The following is an 18,904-nucleotide window of genomic DNA, read 5'->3' as shown; positions in this document are numbered from 1 at the left end:
AAAGTATTCAGACCCCTTCACTTTTTCCACATTTTGTGGCTTTACAGCCTTATACTAAAATGGATAAAATATTTTTTTAAATCTCATGAATATACACACAATACCTCATAATGACAAAGCGAAACATTTTTTTTGTTGCAACTATATAAAAAATTAAAAACTGAAATACCTTATTTACATAAGTATTCAGACCCTTTGCTATGAGACTCGAAATTGAGCTCAGGTGTATCTTGTTTCCATTGATCATCCTTGAGATGATTCTAAAACTTGATTGGAGTCCACCTGTGGTAAATTCAATTGATTGGACATGATCTGGAAAGGCCACACCTGCCTATATAAGGTCCCACAGTTGACAATGCATGTCAGAGCAAAAACCATGCCATGAGGTCGAAGGAATTGTCCGTAGAGCTCTGAGACAGGATTATGGCGAGGCACAGATCTACCAAAACATGTCTGCAGCATTGAAGGTCCCCACGAACACAGTGGCCTCCATCATTCTTAAATGGAAGAAGTTTGGAACCCCCAAGACTCTTCCTAGAGCTGGTCTCCCACGCAAACTGAGCAATCGGGGGGAAAGGGCCTTTGTCAGGGAGGTGACCAAGAACCCGATGGTCACTCTGACAGAGCTCCAGAGTTCCTTTGTGGAGATGGGAGAACATTCCAGAAGGACAACCCTCTCTGCAGCACTCCACCAATAAAAGTAAAAGGCACATGACACCCCACATCTGGAGGAAACCAGACACCGTTCATCACCTGGCCAATACCATCCCTACGGTGAAGCATGGTGGTGGCAGCGTCATGCTGTGGGGATGTTTTTCAGCGGCAGGGACTGGGAGACTAATCAGGATCGAGGGAAAGATGAACGGAGCAAAGTACAGAGAAATCCTTGATGAAAACCTGCTCCAGAGTGCTCAGGACCTCAGACTGGGTGTGAAGGTTCATCTTCCAACAGGACAACGACCCCCCCAGCCAAGACAACGCAGGAGTGGCTTTGGGACAAGTCTCTGAATGTCCTTGAGTGGCCCGGACTTGAACCTGATTGAACATCTCTGAGGAGACCTGAAAATAGCTGTGCAGCAACGCTCCCCATCCAACCTGACAGAGCTTAAGAGGATCTGCAGAGAAGACATGCACTGTCAACTGTGGGACCTTATATAGACAGGCGTGTGCCTTTCCAAATCATGTCCAATCAATTTAATTTACCAAAGGTGGACTCCAATCAAGTTGTAGAAACATCTCAAGGTTGATCAGTGGAAACAGGATGCACCTGAGATTAATTTCGTGTCTCATAGCAAAGGCTCTGAATACTTATGTAAATAAGGTATTTCTGTTTTTATTTTGAATAAATTTGCTAACATTTCTAAAAACCTGTTTTTGCTTTGTCATAATTGATTATTTTGTGTAGATTGATGAGGATTTTATTTTTACATAATCCATTTTAGAATAAGGCTGTAACGTAACAAAATGTGGAAAAGTCAAGGGGTCTGAATACTTTCAGAAGGCACTGTAAATACAATAGAATTCATCCAAACTAACTTGGCTGTTTTGGACAATGAGTCACATAGTGAATCTTGTTAGTCGTCCTCATAATGTCACCTCCAAGAGTGAGGATGAATCAGACCCAGAGAAAAGCAACCCAAAGACATGGCTAATGTTACCCCACTTGATTTACTCTGATACACAGCTATGCTACTGTATGTAGCACCACTTGATCCAGTGTTTTCCATTTTAATAATACAAGTAATATTGGTGGGTGTGTTGCAATAGAGCACAAATTATTCAGGTAAGATGAGAGGAGGCTCGCTGAAGCATTAAAGACTGTGCGATCGAAATTTCATATTGAGCCGACATACGCAGCGTTTACCGTGAATGCAGTCTCCAATAGCGCGGGAACATTGCCTTTAAATTTCAATCACACTGTAACACTGAACTTCAGCGCTACGGATTAAATCCATCCCCATCCTCCCAAATGTCTGGTGCCTAAATCAAGTGAAAATGCCCTGCTAGAGTTCCACACACTTCATGATAATCACATCAGTACCAGCATAACCCTTGAACAGTAAGACAACACAGCTCTTCACGCCTGTCAGATCGTTGAAATTGGAATTGATATTCTGCTTAGAAAGTTCATGTTTGTGTGTATTTTTTTTTACTTGAGAGAGGAGAGTGAAAGAGAGAAAATATTAAAGCTAAAAGGCTTTCTGTTATGGTAGATTTTACCCTCAACCCCCTCCACACACTTAAGGAAGAGCTTTTACACTTTGCTACATTTTGCTAATTAACTTTTAAACAACCAAGCCACTCCTGTGAAATTCTCATGTATTTTTTATTGGCTTTTTGTAGGACAGTGCAATCTTCCCTTGACAAAGAGCTTTCACAGAGAATGAGGAGGGAGGAGGAAACTGTGCCATGGAGGACCATACTGCTCTAATCTAGATCACTGATACACATGGCCACTGAGCCAATGACATGCTGCATTAGGGATGAAGGGATGAGGTACACAAACTCTGAAATCCCCCCAGACTGCAATAAACAGATAGAATTTGCAGGTCCTGCTCGGGCACATTCTCAGCCAGGATATTGTACAGCTGGGATACTCCGCTGGCTCCACTGTCAACCATCAGCCCGGCTGGAAAGAAAAGATGCCATCTGAAGGCTCAACAAAGTAGGTGTTTCTTGGCCAGACGGTATCTCAGTAACCGTTGGGACCATGTCATATTGATATGGTATGATGATAGAAGATGTGGTTTGGAACCACATTTCCAGAGAAGTGTTTTCATCTTATCAAACATTACAGTTGCCCTTCACCAAGCTCCAAGCATGACTAAATCCCCTGCTTCGGTTGACCTTCACCCCTGCTTCCCTCACCACTTTCATTTAATCTGAGTCTTAATATTCTTTCAATATCAGCCAGCCTTATCCCCATGGCCTCTGTGTTCATAGATACAGTATCATTCATGCCACTGTTCTGGCCCTCCAGTGGTGGAATGACAACACTGTCAACAATGGTAACGGATGAGGCATTGCTTCCCAGGTACTGTAGATCGGAATAATGGTTGCTGTCTGACCTCTGGTGGTAGGCCTACCTTTTTCACAATGACCTTTCTCACTTATCTTGCTTTCTTCATAGCTTTGATTTCACATTACAATTGTGTTAATATCCACTGGGAAAAAACGAGTTGAATCAACGTTGTTTCCACATAATTTCAACCAAAACAGTACATGTGATGACGTTGAATCAACGTGGAAAACTGATTGGATTTGCAAAAAGTAATCAATGTAAGGGAATTTAGTCTTTTTTTTCACCCAATTTGACCTAAGGGAGTGAACGTTATTGATAATAAGGGCTACTTGGAGAAAATCGGACCTCTGAAATGAAAACGGATGCCCCTCCCTTCAGCAAAATAGATTTGACCTAAACCCTCCCTGAACGCTTGAAAAAAAAAGTGACCCTTCCCTATAACCCAAATAATAATTAAAACATAAAGTGGATAGCAGAGACCATGTATACTGTTTATCCTCATTTCCTGGACAGACCAGAGCCTTAGATATGCACTGTTAGAATCCGTCCTGTAAGCATTACATGGCAACGCAGGGATTTTGATAGTGCACAGGCCTGCGTGACAGAAGGTTGAGCAGAAATGGGATTATCTATTTTATAGTAAAAGCATTGCATGAATCAATCATTGGATTTGCAGGTCTGAGAAAATGTTGAGTTTTGTAAACATTTCATGCAATTCTACATGATTTCACATATAAGCAGAATGTTTTTTAATCAATCAGTGTATTTATAAAGCCCTTTTCACGTCAGCAGATGTCACAAAGTGCAATACAGAAACCCAGCCTAAATAATACCGCACAAATTACTGAAATTACAGGCTAAGAATGGACAGAGAGTTCATTTTATCATATTTCTCCAATGCCAAATCAGTGTGTTTTGTTTGCAACGAAACTGTCCCTGAATGCAAATAAATAAATCTGAGACATCATTAGGAATCTGGGCATGGTCCTTTCAAAAGTTAGGCCTACCTTTCCACTCCAGACAGATTATGACGCAGAAAAATGGAAGGTTAACTGCTGGCTACTCTTCCTCCATGGCTTAACCCAATGAGAGAATGTCTTAAGTGTTTCCCTAGAAGCTGTCTGTGTTAAAACCTCTTATATTGTACAGAAAGTGATTAGCTTAATAAATTGATAGTGACAGAATTAGATTACTTCCCAGGCAAAGTACATTTTTGTCTCCTCAGCTATAGAAGGTTGTATGTAGCTCAGCCTCTGAATGTCAAAGAAACAAAACAATGATATCCTAATATGCATCGGAATCACGTCTTTTCCGGGTATTTTACAGTTTATTTCTAGCATAAAGCATTGTGAACCAAAGCACTTTACATAATCAAATACGTTTTATTTTCTTCAGAATCTTAAGCTAACTAGGGGTAGGCCTGTGCTATTTGCCATTTTCTTTAATAAAAAGTAGACATATGGCATAACCTCTCAATTCAAGTCTTGGTATTAACTTAACAGCCCTTCAATGACACGGAGGTAGGTAATTTAAAGAGTGGAGGAATTGACTGACAAATGTATGGATATAGCAGCAGCCTAATTTCTTCTGTCAAACAGGTAGACCTACCTATTCTTTCTTAAATAGGAAGAAACAGGCTCCAACACAAAGCCCTCTTGTTATCAGTAAAGTCTAATTAAAATTAAGACATTTGAAATGAATTATGCATACTTGAATTTGTTTAATTTCAGCACCATGCGCTGTCCATTTCCGATTAATTGTTCCACGGCTGCTTCTTCAAGTCTCAGCACCACAATGTAAGTTACTTGAATCTGGCTTATTGTGAGATCAATAACTCCTATAAATAGGACTACATCCGGGGCAAGAAACTTATTTATAAACTTTTTTTTTTTAAATAAAAAAATCTATTATAGTAGTAGCAAGATATCAAAGTTGACCTCCGGTCCTCCTCATCTTTGCGCTCTCCTTTTCAAACTGAACAGAACATAGGTCGCTAAAGGTCAGTTCACAGGCAAGATTTTTTGGACTATGCCAAATAAATACAACATTTTGGAAGAAGCCTTTGACTTTCCTCCTGAACTGCCACCTCAGGCCTACACAGTACAACCATTGGTTAAGCAGCACACAAAAAGGTTTTGTTCAGCAAGAGCAGAGCAGGTCAGGGATCAGGGGTGGAATGTCCCTTGCCGTGTGTTATGCAGCCTAGTTTTATTTACACCATCCCAGCAGCTATCTTAGAAATATAACTTTGCTCTGTGCTTCTCCGAGAACGCACTTTATAGGCTATGGATCATTTGATTGAGACCACACTAAATAGCCTACAGGCGCACTTGATATATCCCCAGCTGAGAATCAGAGATGAGGGGCGGAATTGGGCACACATCGATACAGCCTATTAAGCAACTCATTCGAAAAAACTGACAAATATTGAAATTTCATCAATTACAAATTGCATGACCCTCCCCTGGACTATATACAAAAAATACTAAACACTCCCCTTGACTGAAATTGAAAAAGCATGACCCTTCCCCAATTTCCTTCAGGTAACAATTATGTACATTTCGATCCACCCCTAAATCCAATGACAGGTTGAAATGTTTGGTTGATTTCATGTTGAATTCACATTAGTTGACAACTCAGATGTTTCTACAACTTGATTGAAGTCCACATGTGGTAAATTCAATTGATTGGCCATGATTTGGAAAGGCACACACCTATCTATATAAGGTCCCACAGTTGAAATTGAATGTCAAAGTAAAAACCAAGCCATGAGGTCAAAGGACAGGATTGTGTCAAGGCACAGATCTGGGGAAGGGTACCAAAAAAACTCTGCATTGAAGGTCCCCACAAACACAGTGGCCTCCATCATTCTTAAATGGAAGAAGTTTGGAACCATCAAGACTCTTCCTAGAGCTGGCCGCCCGACCAAACTGAGCAATCGGGGGAGAAGGGCCTTGGTTAGGGAGGTGACCAAGAACCCGATGGTCACTCTGACAGAGCTCTAGAGTTCCTCTGTGGAGATGGGAGAACCTTCCAAAAGCACAACCATCTCTGCAGCACTCCACCAAACAGGCTTTTATGGTAGAGTGGCCAGACGATAGCCACTCCTCAGTGAAAGGCCCATGACAGTCAGTTTGGAATTTGCCAAAAGGCACCTAAAGGATCTCAGACCCTGAGAAACAAGATTCTCTGGTCTGATGAAACCAAGATTGAACTCTTTGTCCTGAATGCCAAGCGCCCCACGTCTGAAGGAAACTTGGCACCATCCCTACGGGGAAGCATTGTGGTGGCAGCATCATGCTGTGGAGATTTTTTCAGCGGCAGGTACAAGTAGACTAGTCAGGATCCTTGATGAAAACCTGCTCAAGAGCACTCAGGACCTCAGACTGGCGCGAAGGATCACCTTCCAACAGGACAACGGTCCTAAGCACACAGCCAAGACAAAGCAGGAGTGGCTTCAGGACAAGTCTCTGAATGTCCTTGAGTGGCCCAGCCAGAGCCCGGACTTGAACCCGATCGAACATCTCTGGAGAGACCTGGAAATAGCTGTGCAGCGACTCTCCCCATCCAACCTGACAGAGCTTGAAAGGATCTGCAGAGAAGAATGGGAGAAACTCCCCAAATACAGGAGCCAAGCTTGTAGCATCATACCCAAGAAGACTTGAGGCTGTAATTGCTGCCAAATGTGCTTCAACAAAGTACTGAGTAACGGGTCTGAATACTTAGGTAAATGTGATATTTCAGGTTTCTTGTTTTTATACATTTGCCAAACTTTCTAAAAACCTATTTTTGCTTTGTCATTATGGTGTATTATGTGTAGAATGAAAGAAATGATGAAAGAAAAAAACGATGTAATCAATTTTAGAATAAGGCTGTAACGTAACAACATGTGAAAAAAGTCAAGGGGTCTGAATACTTTCCGAATGCAATATAGGTCACAATGGCGTGGCCTATCCATAAAAAGCTGAAGTAAAGGTGCATGATTCATAATCATTGACATTTGGTACATGGGATAGTCCAAAATAGAAATATGGCGATTGGGAGTTAACAATGATGCATTACGTAAGAGTTATTTCCATGTGATTTATCTATACGAATTTGGTCGGGTACAGGTACAATTAAATGCATATTATATTTAACTTGGTAAATAACGACGTGTTGTTAGAATGTACCAAGTGACAAGGCCTAATACCGGATTTGGACTGTGCAACAATTTAGCCTATACCAGTATAGGACTGTAGGCCTACAGTTGAAGGAGGTGAATGTGCTGTATGCTCACTTATTTTTTACCTGCCTGTAATCTTTTGTAATCGATAATTGTAATTTAATCTGTTTGAAGTATTTGCGTGAGTATTCTAGTTTAAATTATTTTAATGAGTAGCTCAGTAATTTTGGAAAATACAATGCAACTTCGGTCAGAGAGAACAATAGCGTATTGCATACCCAGTATTTAAACTGCTGATAAGAAATAAACGTCGAATAGCCGCATCTAATTTCGAACCGGTCTTATCTAAACGGGCATAGGACAATGGCGACGTTAACAAGCCAGGACTCAACCGCTCAAGCGCGGGTTTATTTCCAAACGCCTCCCGGTACCGAGGATTCAGAAGTCGTCCAGAAGCAAGGCCGGGTAACCGTGAAATACGATAGAAAAGAGCTGAGGAAGCGACTCAATTTGGAGGAGTGGATAATTGAGCAGTTAACGGATTTATACGACTGTGAGGTAGGCAATGACACAATCTATTATTTGTCTGCAGTAGAATTTTCCCCATTCGTTTTTTGTTTTTATTTTCAATGATCTCTACCTTGATTGGGATTGATGTAGGCTATAGGATTGCAGTAATATTAAAACCAAGGGGCTACAATAATAAATAAATAAAATATGAGTGGGAATTACAGAGACAATGTAGGGCGTGGCCACATAATTGTAATACTGTACTAAACAATTGAATAAATTAGGTGTCTGCTCAGGTAGCGAGGGACAGAATGTGCTGTTTCAATAAAATGTGTGCATAATGTATTGATAAGTAGGAGGATAGGCCGGTTGGCACTGAGTACTATGGCCACTGTACCTGCAAAGCCATTACAGTACCGCCTGCCTACTCTGTTGGATTAGCATGTGATGACCACTTCAAATGTTACATAATGGCAATGCCTGGTTGTCTTTAACAAAGGAAATATCATTGACTATGGATAGATATCCCACCCCACCCTCTCTGCTTCTCCATGGAAATGCGTTGGCACATACTGCATGACATGTTTGTGATGTATTCTGCATGAACAAGTATGAGGTGATCATCTTCATGAATGACCCCTGTACACAACATATTTTTACAGCACCCCTTAGACATGTCTAGAGTCCATTGGCTCCAGTCCTCCAGTACCCCGACAGTACACATGTATGTTGTAGCCCTGGATAAACATGCCTGATTCAGCTCATTGAGGGCCTGATGATTAGTTGACTAGTTTAATCAGGTGTGCTTGTCAGGGGGCTACAATAAAAATGTGTACTGTTGGGGGAACTAGAGAACCAGAGTTGGGAACAACTGGTCTTGACCACTGAATTGATCAGGTGTTTTGACACACAATAACACATGAACTATTCCCATAAAAGTGTTGCAGCAGCACCTTTGCATCAGATAAGTTGGGAACAACGTGGTTAACATTATAGGTTGAGAAGTAACATGCAGCACCGGCACATTACGCATTATTGGACTGTAATGACATTGACCATTACTTATGTCAAGTGGTCCTCAGAGAGACCAACTGGACTAGTAAAGTGCTAATTGGACTAATAATGACCTTGGCTGGAGCAGAGGGTGACATATAGTGGGAGATATGAATGTGATTTATTAGTGTTTTGATTTAGGCAACTCTGGTCCTCAGGGTTGTGCCAGGGTCAGAGGAGATGCTGAGTGTTTTCTGATTGGCCTATGTGAGTGTGGGCTCTTGTAACTACTATTTGACCTCCTGACTAGGTCCTTGGGCTGTAGATTATAGGCATGTAAACAGCAATACAATGTACTAACAGGAGATTGTATTGTAATGTATTTCTATAGGGATGGCTACTTCTAAACAGTCATGTTCAATTGAGTAGACAGCAGTCAGGAAGTCTGTGTGTATTGTTATCAGTACACACCACATAGGGGGTTCAGCCCATCCTGTTGTGTTGAGAAGCAGAGGGAGGAAGCTGTGCAAAAATATTTTGTTTGATCATTAGGCTGTCTGATATATTCATTACAGTTTTTTCTACTCTCCCCTCTCTGTTGTCCCTATATTTTCTGTGTCCATGTCTTTGTCTATCACCATCACTGTCTCTCACTGCCTTTGCCTCTCTCAGGAGGAGGAGATTCCAGAGTTGGAGATTGATGTGGATGAGCTGTTGGATATGCCCACTGATGGAGACCGGGCATCCAGGGTCAAGGTGACCGCTAAACCCTATTCTATATTGAATACATATATATATATATATATCTCGAGGGCTGAATCCTTACTTTAGGTCAATCTCAAAATTTGATGGGAAATCTGCCATATCATTACATGCATTTACAACAGTTACCCATGTGGATTTCAAGTTAGGATTTGGCTCTTCTAATGGAGTTAATTTCCTCTTTCACTTCCTACTGTTTTTCAGGGTTTGCTGGTTGACTGTTACAAACCTACAGATGTAAGTTCAAAATTAGAATAAGATTATCTGCTCCTGTTAAGCTTTAAACCCAGCATTTATAGTGACTGATCAATTGAAAATAACTGTCTGGAACCAACTTCCCATCCATTGTTTTGACTGAGTTTCTCAAATAAATGAGTAATATGTATGATAACAGTTGTTCAGTCTCACATCACCCTCCATTGTTCATTTACTGCAGGACTTTGTCACGGCTCTCCTAGAGAAAGTTAAAGGTCTGCAGAAACTCAGCACTCCACCCAAAAAGAATGAAAAATCTTCTCCATAGCCTCAGAACAACCCCAACCGATTATAACTCAGTTCTACACAGGGACACCCAGCTAGAAACCCTCAGCACCTAGAATCCTTCAATCAGCAGGATTGGTAGAGGGAAGAAGATCGACCAGCAGGGATTACTATGTCTCTGTCTTTGTTTAAACTTGTTGTGGATTTATAATCATGTTATACATATACAGTAGTAAGTGATGAGTGTTCATATATCAGAATATAGTACAGCATTGGTAAACTGATGACACGGAGGAAGAACATGACAACATTTAACTTGAGCTATAAGTCACCAGCAAAGCATGACAAGTACATAAACCTCATGACAGCTCATAGTGAGTCATGACAGATGCAACTTTATGCAGTCCAACAAATGTAACTCTTTGGTTAGTTGATTAGTCAACATCACTGTATGTATAGTAACAGCTAGAAATAGTGAGCTATCATTGGTTGGTAATAGTTGGAGCCATGTCATTTGTACGATGCCAATTTAACTAGGATTTATAGAGAAGCAAAGTGTTACTCGAGAATGGTTTATTTGGGGAAACAGTAGTTAAGTCTATGTAATGATTTCAAGCCGAGCACTGTCATCATCTGTCTAATATATTTTTTGAAAGGGAAGCATGAAGGGCTTTTCAACATTTCACACTGTACTACTGGGAGTGAACATTATGCTTTTCTTTGTTATACCTTTGACATGAGCAAGTGTGGACAGTTATCAAAGACAAACACCAGCATGCCACACAAGGTACTGTAATAACATCAGTAGTCTACGCGTTTTCATAGCACACATTTATTGTTAAATATACATTTTGGGAGTAATGCATGACTGACTCTATAAAACACAGGAAAACATTTGCAAATTAGGGTTAGGGCCCATTTAAATCCATGACATGAACTGTCACTACAGTGAATGCTTTTGAGTCCTACTATAACATATGGTTCAACTGTTTTCCCCTCCATATCCTCCACCCTGGTGCCTGAGAGTGACGGGGTGGGTCTGTTTCTCAGACCTGACCCAAGTAGATAAAAAGCTATATAAAGCGAAGGCCTTTCTACTTGTTTCTCAAACCCCAAAAACGTAGTCATTAACCATACAGTAAGCACTGCGAAAAGGACTTCGGCCTTAGAAGACTACAGCAATGATTGTATTGACTATTGTGGATTAAGCAATGTCTTTGAAAAGTATGACAATTGGTCCTGCATTTCTCTGCGCCCGCGTGTGTACACCTCATTACTATAATTCCTTAATCTTTTGGACCCCATTGAGATGTTATTTTGGGCAGGCTTTTAACTACCAGATTCGCAGTGTATCTCCTAGAACCTGCATCATGTTGAAGACTGAATCAAATCATGAACTGGGTTACTGCGTTCATTTAGAGTGCTGGAGGTACAGTAGGCAACTGCATAATCTGTGGTGTGTGTGTTTAAGATGTGATTGCAAAACTGTAGTGACGTAATGTAGCAATACTTAATGGTGCTGTTTAACAATTTGTTACATTTTTATTAAAATTCAATACGTGTTTTACCTACTTTGACTTGCGTGCACTTTAGATGTTATTGTAATGTACTATAGCTAAATATCTTGCAGGAAAAAAACACTAGCAGTCACTTTGAAAATCCAAATATCTTTAATCAATTTAAACAAACTGAAACATGAACATTGGTCAAGTCTTATATACCAATGAAGTGAAATTGGAATTCCAGAACTAAAATTCATTTACAAACACTCCATTCAATAGAGCCTAAAAACCCATTGAACAGTGCACTATCGCTTATCTTGTGCTACCATGTTGCATGTGTGTTGTTCGACTAGTTCCCTCAGCATGATACGTACCCTGTAAGTTACACTTATAAGGCTAGTAAAATACTCAAAAATGACGATTCATTTAAGTCAAAGAGCTAGTTGGTCTCACATTCAGAAAAACATAACACTGGAATGATGGAAGGGGCAACTTTGAATGCGGAACAAAAATTATTATTTGCTTACAAAAATGTATAATGTTTAAGGCATTGGAGTTCAAATTCACCATGGAGTACCACAGTTACATATGTTAGCTATAGTTGAATAGTATCTATATTATGTAGGATCTTCAACAGCTTTTAGCACTATACAGTATTTCAGTGCAACGACTAATGGTAAAGAGAAACCGTCACCCTGTACGTTGTCTTGGGTAAGTAGGAGTTAAGGAAGAAGTTATGGTACGGCACAGTGACTTAAAAACAGCACTAACAGGCAGCTTATTTTGTTTGAAGTTAATGTTCACTATAAGTCAGACCTCCTCTCGATGCCAAGTAGTTCCACTTCAAAAATGAGAGTGGCACCACCTGTTGGAGACACAGGGTAGTTACAAACTAATATGGTGGAAAGCTTTTCACAATAAAGACATGGTTACCTCAGAGACTGACTTGTAGAGCAAGCCAGTGGGAGACCTAGAGAAATATCCGAAATACCTGGAATCTTAGGAGGTGCTCCTCTGTCTCCGTATCCTACAAAAGAAGGAATGTGAATGGAGAGGTCAGAACAGTGGGAGTGTAGGAAAATGGACTACAAGGCAGGACTTTTATCTTGCGTAATAATGGATGGGTTTATATAAATCTAAGCGGGTGCAATAAAATAAAAAATTACCTAGATTCAGTCAGCAGTAATGTGGAGAAGCCTGTGAAGTATCAGTGGTCATTGGGACGGTGAAATGTGAAGTATCAGTGGTCATTGGGACGGTGAAATGTGAAGTATCAGTGGTCATTGGGACGGTGAAATGTGAAGTATCAGTGGTCTGTAGGACGGTGAAATGTGAAGTATCAGTGGTCGTTGGGACGGTGAAATGTGAAGTATCAGTGGTCGTTGGGACGGTGAAATGTGAAGTATCAGTGGTCTGTGGGACGATGAAATGTGAAGAATCAGTGGTCATTGGGACGGTGAAATGTGAAGTATCAGTGGTCATTGGGACGGTGAAATGTGAAGTATCAGTGGTCATTGGGACGGTGAAATGTGAAGTATCAGTGGTCTGTGGGACGGTGAAATGTGAAGAATCAGTGGTCATTGGGACGGTGAAATGTGAAGTATTAGTGGCCATTGGGACGGTGAAATGTGAAGTATCAGTGGTCATTGGGACAGTGAAATGTGAAGTATCAGTGGTCTGTGGGACGGTGAAATGTGAAGTATCAGTGGTCATTGGGACGGTGAAATGTGAAGTATCAGTGGGCAAACTCACCGAGCTCTGAAGGGATGACCAGTTTCCTCTTCTCTCCCTCACACATTCTAAAGAGAGAAAGTGGGATTGATGGATTAAGAACCTTGCATGCAGGGGTCAGAAATCAATGTTTTTTTTACACCTTATATCCAAAAGAACATCACTATATAGTTTTGACACTGTCTGCAAATGTAAGTCCTCACAAGTCATCCAGTGCATGAGGACACTAGTAATCAACAGGGGGAAAGTAAAAAACAGGCACCAACCCGAGCAGGCCCTGGTCCCAGCCTTTGATAACTTGTCCAGTTCCCAGAGTAAAGGTGAAAGGCTGGTTCCTTGGAATGCTGCTGTCAAACTCTGTTCCATCCTCCAGCTTTCCCTGCAGACAAACACAGTTATTGACTAAACACACGTTGTCCACCCAATCAAAGGATCAGAGAATGAATCTAGTACTAAAAGCATAAGCTACAGCTAGCTAGAACTGCAGTGCATAACATGTGGTGAGTAGTTGACTTCAAAAGAGAGCAAGATAATAGTTTAATAGATAGCCTAGCTGTTAAGAGCGTTGGACCAGTAACCAAATGTCACTGGTTCGAATCATCAGTGGAAATCTGTCGCTGTGCCCATTTTTTTAAACTTTCAGTTTCACTTACTTTGCTAGCAAATGCAGCTAGCTAGCTTTTCCTACTCAAACACCCTGCTCAAACAGAGGGATGCTACGTTAGCTAGCTGGCTATGACTATCCAACACAACACTGGAACTCTTCCAAGTCAGGGTAAGCCGCTGGTGTAAGTGCTAAACTGCTTACTGACTGTACACTACTGCATGATTGTAGCGAGTTTACTAACACGTTAGTTCTATTAGCTATGTTGACTATGACGTTACTTTAGCTAATATGGTAACAACGATGTAGGCTGTGTGTAGCGGTTATGATATGGTTTGAAAAAGTTTTTCTTCTGGTTACATACATCTGATGTGTTGTGCATTGAAGTCGACAAGCAAAAGTAAAAGGTGAGAGGAGGAGAGTGCTTAGATATGAAAAGGACTACAACATGGCTGTTATGAAATATAACTGTGTTTATGCGTGATCAGGGGTGTATTCATTCCACCAATTTCTTAAACGGAACAAAACTGGGATAAACATACCTGAATTTGTCCTATCGAAACTCTCGTTTACAACTGTTGGACTTTTGATTACACCCTATATCAGCTAGATGCAGGCAGAGTGTGCAAGGCGGTATTGAATGTGTCACTGTCTGTCCATGTGTTTGTCTGTCACCTGAAATTTCTCTCTAGATCTGTATGTACCTACATTGTAAACTTGCATTCGTAGGCTAGGTTGTAGCAACTTCATGATGGGTATATGGAAAATCAGAGTATCAAGTAGTAGCCTAAACCTATCGCTGTTAAATTGAACTAGGTGAAATGAATATGAATGACAGTCATCCAATATGCTGTAATAGAAAGGCGGCCATGCTCATGATTATTTAAAAAAAATGATCGGATCTTAAACAGCACTGACCGCCACTGCACAGTAAGTGTATATTTTGCATTTGTACAATTATTTTGATGTGATATGAAAGTAGAGGGCTTTATGTTTCTAGAACCTTACCACAATTGAGAATCAATTCACGTTTAAATGAAGTATTTGGCTGTTGTTGTTTTTTTACTGTTTTGGCAGCCAGAGCCAGCCCTACATAAAATGGGTTCTTAGACGTCAAAGAAGTAGGCTAGTAAAGCTAGCCTACACTCCTTAACAGTACATCTTGTCCTAAAATGAAAATATATACTGCTTTAGGACATGTTGTTTTTCATTCAGTGTCTAAATGGAGGAGCATCTCAATTTTTACTCACGATGTAGTGCATGTTCAGCACATCCCCTTTACGGGACTTAATGGGGCAGTTGTCAACTCTTTTCTTGATACCAATTTGGAGCTTCTTTTTGTCGCCCCCGCGAACTGCCGGAGCCAGGGACACCAGAGTGACCACAAACAGCAGACAAAACCTCATATCTGGGGTACACATGAGAGAGTTAATGTAAGACAGAGTAAACGCAAATCTGATAGGCTTCCATTTGGCTACCTAACGTAGTTTATAAACTTGCTACACGTCATCATCAATGGGCGCATGATAGGAAAAATAAAATGGAAGCTGTGTAGCTGAGCTAACTACATATATACATCTATTTGTGATTCAATCATAAATGGGAGCATGTGTGTGTAAGTTTCATTGTCATTATCAAAACATAAACATATGTTTAATAGTTATATGGCTACACAGAACTATATGCCTCAAACCTGACGATTGGGGCAAACTAGTTAACTTAACGTTAGCTAGCGAACGTTAGCTAGCTAGTATCTGTTGTGCCAGTATCTGATATCCGTTATGCCAATTACTTTAGCTAGGTTCCTCAAAAAATGTATTGAGCCTTCATGCGTTTCAAAAAGCTAGTCACTAATAATTTCTCAAGAAGCTTACCAGCGTTTTAATTTAATAAAACACAAAAGATGGTCGGTGTGCTTCCAAATTTTCCGAAGCCGAGTGATTGAATGAATGTCCCAGATATGTCTACGCAATGATTTTCTGTCCTGCTATTGGTCCGTTCTCAGAGCTAGCAGAGAAAATAGCTCATCTTAAACTGCCCAGCAGGTAGTGCCAAAGTATGTGATGGAATAAAGACACTAAAGCAGACCGCTATGTTGTAGCTACATTATATTAATAACAACAAACAGGAGCACAATTTTGAATGATCATTTGACACACAATTATCATCACACACACACACACTCATGCGTGCACACCAGAGGAGGCTGGTGGGAGGAGCAATAGGAGGACGGGCTCATCGTAATTGCTGGAATGGAACTGTATCAAACATGGAAACCACATGTTTGACGCTGTTCCATTCCACCCAATACAATGTGTTCGTCCTCCTATAGCTTCTCCCACCACGCTGTTGTGCACACACACATTCACATGCGTGCACACACACACACACAAAATGCAGCTATGCAGGAATGTGATTACCTGTGTATGATCTATAGCAGTATATTGACTGAAAGTCCTCCTGGACACTTTTAGCCTCCTTTCAGATGAGAGCCATCCATTGTAACCTAGGTTACAGAAGTTCAATCAAGGAGGTTGGTCTGAATGCCAATTTAACTTAATCCAGTAAGCATCACATAATTCACTTTTGTTTCCTATTCTATAGGCATAGTGGGAATGAATACACACGTCTCATCATCAGCATAGCACCTTGTTTCTTCTCTTTCCTATTAGTGGAATGTCAATCACCTATTTACCTTATAGACTATTAGCACAGCAAAATAATGCACATTCCTCAAGCTTGCCATTTAACCTACACTCCTAGAAAAAAAAGGTGCTTTCTAGAACCTAAAAGGGTTATTTGGCTGTCCCTATAGGATAACTCTTTGAAGAACCCTTTTTGGTTCTAGGTAGAACCCTTTTGGTTCCAGAACAGCTCCACAGAGGGTTCTACCTGGAACCCAAAAGGGTTCTCCAATGGGAACGGCCTTAGAACCCTTTTGGAAACCTTTTTACTAAGTTGTCTTCAACAACTACCCACCTTCCCACCAATCGAGCCTGTACACGATTGAACCGTAATTACGGCATTATTTTCCAACAAGGTTTTCCATTAGGGTTCATATGACACAGTTTGTGTGTGTGAAAAACAGAGAAACAGAGAGAAACCATTATAAAGGTTATCGTTGCCATGCACACCAAATATATACAGCATGCCTCATTCTCTCTCTACATTCAGACTACTGAGGTAAAGACAGTTTCAGATTTGATATTCGACGGATATTCGCCTGTAGTTTTCCTTACGTCCACCAAAGGCAGTTAGGGACCGTCAACATAGTGACAAATCAAATTTTTCTAATGTCAAAAGCTCTTTAATCATTACTCCTAAAACTTTTAAAACTGGATCTAGCTAACCCGATGGCATAGACACACATCACACACACACTTTTTTTTTGTCGATTTACATCTCGCACTATTTTAAATTATTTATTCAAATTGTTGAATTTCAATAGCTCCTTGGTCATGTGACCTACTGACTTCAAACAAGGTACAGAATGTCCACTGACCAGTGGCGGTTCTAGACCATTTCAACTGGGGGGGCCAAGCTGGGGCCAGTTGTACTGTTAGAGGGGCCAGTTACATTAGACGTTATTGTTGTCATATCGTTTTCTTCACTGCATTGCAGACATTAGCAGGCAAAAGACCATGTTCATAATGCAGATGCATGTGGTATGATACTGTTGTGTTCCGCCTAAAGCCGTCCCTCTTGAAAATGTGTGGATTAAATTAGTGTTCCGAGTTGCCACTGTCTAATAACGGATGTAAAAATAGAACGATAGCAAAATGTGTTATGTAAAAATGATTTCATACTCCACATTTAGGGGGGCCACAAGGGGGTCCAAAATTGTTGTCACAGGGGCACTGGCCCCCCCTGCCCCCAGAACCACTAGTGCCACTGACTACCCTTCTATATTGCACACCCTTTAGTTTGTCCCTTTTCATCTCACACGTTTCTCGTTCATCCATTCATGCGCGTCATTTGGCTACCTCAAGAGACTCTTAATTATGTTCCGCCGTTTACCCCCGCTTCATCAAATTTCCTTACTTTGACATGAGGGGGTCACAGCCACCCCAAAGGTGGTTTGAGTCCGACCGCGAAGGGTAGCATGCTACAGTCAGATATCATCAAATTGACATCCATTCAAGTCACGCCCGGTGGTATCAGAGGTTTTTCTGTCTTACAAACTGGACATCAGTTGCCCGCGACAAACCTTCAGCAGACTTTAACTTGGTTTTTACACTCAATCGACATCAAGTGCCAGCGCAATACTTATAGGCTTGAGAACCAAATACCCCTCGCTGTATCTAGCGGCACCATCGACCGGGTGTTCGGAAGAAGCAACAGAAAATAATCATCCCCTTTTAATCATTTGCTTGCCTAGTCAGCCCTCCGGGACAGAGCCATAGGAACCACCTTTACCAGCACTTTGACATGAGGTGGTCACAGTCACCCCACGGGTGATTTGAGTGCGACCGCGACAGGTGGGTACGCTCGTTTGAATTTCATCAAGTTGACATTCAGTGATCCGTGCCCAGTGGGAACCTAGACTTCTTCCGTCCATTTTATGGTTCCGTAGCAAATCAATGGGCGTGGATGGTACTACCCACATCAGATGTATGCCTCCCTCCCCAGAGAAGCTGGAGATACCTCTCCCCACTCCGTAGGGCATGAGCCAGATCCATGCAATGCTCCATCACTGCGGGGCCAATGGCTTTAGTCTCCGCCTCAAGTCTAGTGAGCGTAAAGGAGACCACCCCACCTACAATGTGTGGGGCTGGCGAGTGCCGTAGCTGGGGAGATCCGCGAGAAGGGCCCGGCGCACGTCCAGAGTTGCCGCCGCCAGCCTAAACCCCCACCGGTCTGCCTTCGGCCCGCCGACGGACACCACCCCGACAAACCCCCACACACAGCCCCTTGCGAGACCATGGACGAGAGACCGCGAGATGAGCCGCACAGCGAACTTCCAATAGTGGCGAGAGGAGGGCGATGGAGCGACTGCTCCCCAAGCCGCAGCTTGAGCCCAGCCCCACTTCGCAACCCAGCCCGACTGACCCAGCCCGACGAGCCAATCCTTATCCCTGAAGTTACGTCTCTTTTTTGCCAACTTCCCTTACCTACATTGTTATAACATGCCAGAG

The 18,904-nt window shown here is 41.6% G+C and overlaps 2 protein-coding genes across 2 annotated transcripts; one reads left to right on the top strand and one right to left on the bottom strand.

Annotated features, from left to right (window-relative positions):
- Positions 1-7,024: 7,024 nt before the first annotated feature.
- Positions 7,025-11,503, top strand: LOC115204263 (protein phosphatase 1 regulatory subunit 14B). Its single transcript, XM_029769692.1, has 4 exons — positions 7,025-7,745; positions 9,363-9,446; positions 9,657-9,689; positions 9,889-11,503. Exons 1-4 carry the CDS (start codon positions 7,551-7,553, stop codon positions 9,973-9,975), a joined length of 399 nt encoding a protein of 132 aa, XP_029625552.1. The 5' UTR covers positions 7,025-7,550; the 3' UTR covers positions 9,976-11,503.
- Positions 11,504-11,583: 80 nt separating this feature from the next.
- Positions 11,584-15,788, bottom strand: LOC115204262 (peptidyl-prolyl cis-trans isomerase FKBP2). Its single transcript, XM_029769691.1, has 6 exons — positions 15,644-15,788; positions 15,020-15,177; positions 13,432-13,544; positions 13,187-13,233; positions 12,426-12,461; positions 11,584-12,299 (listed from the first exon to the last, which is right to left on the bottom strand). Exons 2-6 carry the CDS (start codon positions 15,173-15,175, stop codon positions 12,238-12,240), a joined length of 414 nt encoding a protein of 137 aa, XP_029625551.1. The 5' UTR covers positions 15,176-15,177; positions 15,644-15,788; the 3' UTR covers positions 11,584-12,237.
- Between the last annotated feature and the right edge of the window lie 3,116 nt (positions 15,789-18,904).

Source organism: Salmo trutta, chromosome 12 (genome assembly GCF_901001165.1).
Source record: "Salmo trutta chromosome 12, fSalTru1.1, whole genome shotgun sequence".
Lineage (NCBI taxonomy): Eukaryota > Metazoa > Chordata > Actinopteri > Salmoniformes > Salmonidae > Salmo > Salmo trutta.
Note: the sequence above shows the minus strand (reverse complement) of the source record. Positions and strands in the feature narration are given on the sequence as shown.

Excerpts from the sequence above, each read along its gene's own strand:
- LOC115204263 (XM_029769692.1), top strand. The coding sequence starts at position 7,551 with ATGGCGACGTTAACAAGCCAGGACTCAACCGCTCAAGCGCGGGTTTAT. Across the intron at positions 7,746-9,362 it reads CGGATTTATACGACTGTGAG|GAGGAGGAGATTCCAGAGTT; the intron begins GTAGGCAATGAC and ends TGCCTCTCTCAG. Across the intron at positions 9,447-9,656 it reads ACCGGGCATCCAGGGTCAAG|GGTTTGCTGGTTGACTGTTA; the intron begins GTGACCGCTAAA and ends ACTGTTTTTCAG.
- LOC115204262 (XM_029769691.1), bottom strand. The coding sequence starts at position 15,175 with ATGAGGTTTTGTCTGCTGTTTGTGGTCACTCTGGTGTCCCTGGCTCCG. Across the intron at positions 13,545-15,019 it reads TGCTGAACATGCACTACATC|GGAAAGCTGGAGGATGGAAC; the intron begins GTGAGTAAAAAT and ends GTTTGTCTGCAG. Across the intron at positions 12,462-13,186 it reads GGTCATCCCTTCAGAGCTCG|GATACGGAGACAGAGGAGCA; the intron begins GTGAGTTTGCCC and ends CTTCTTTTGTAG.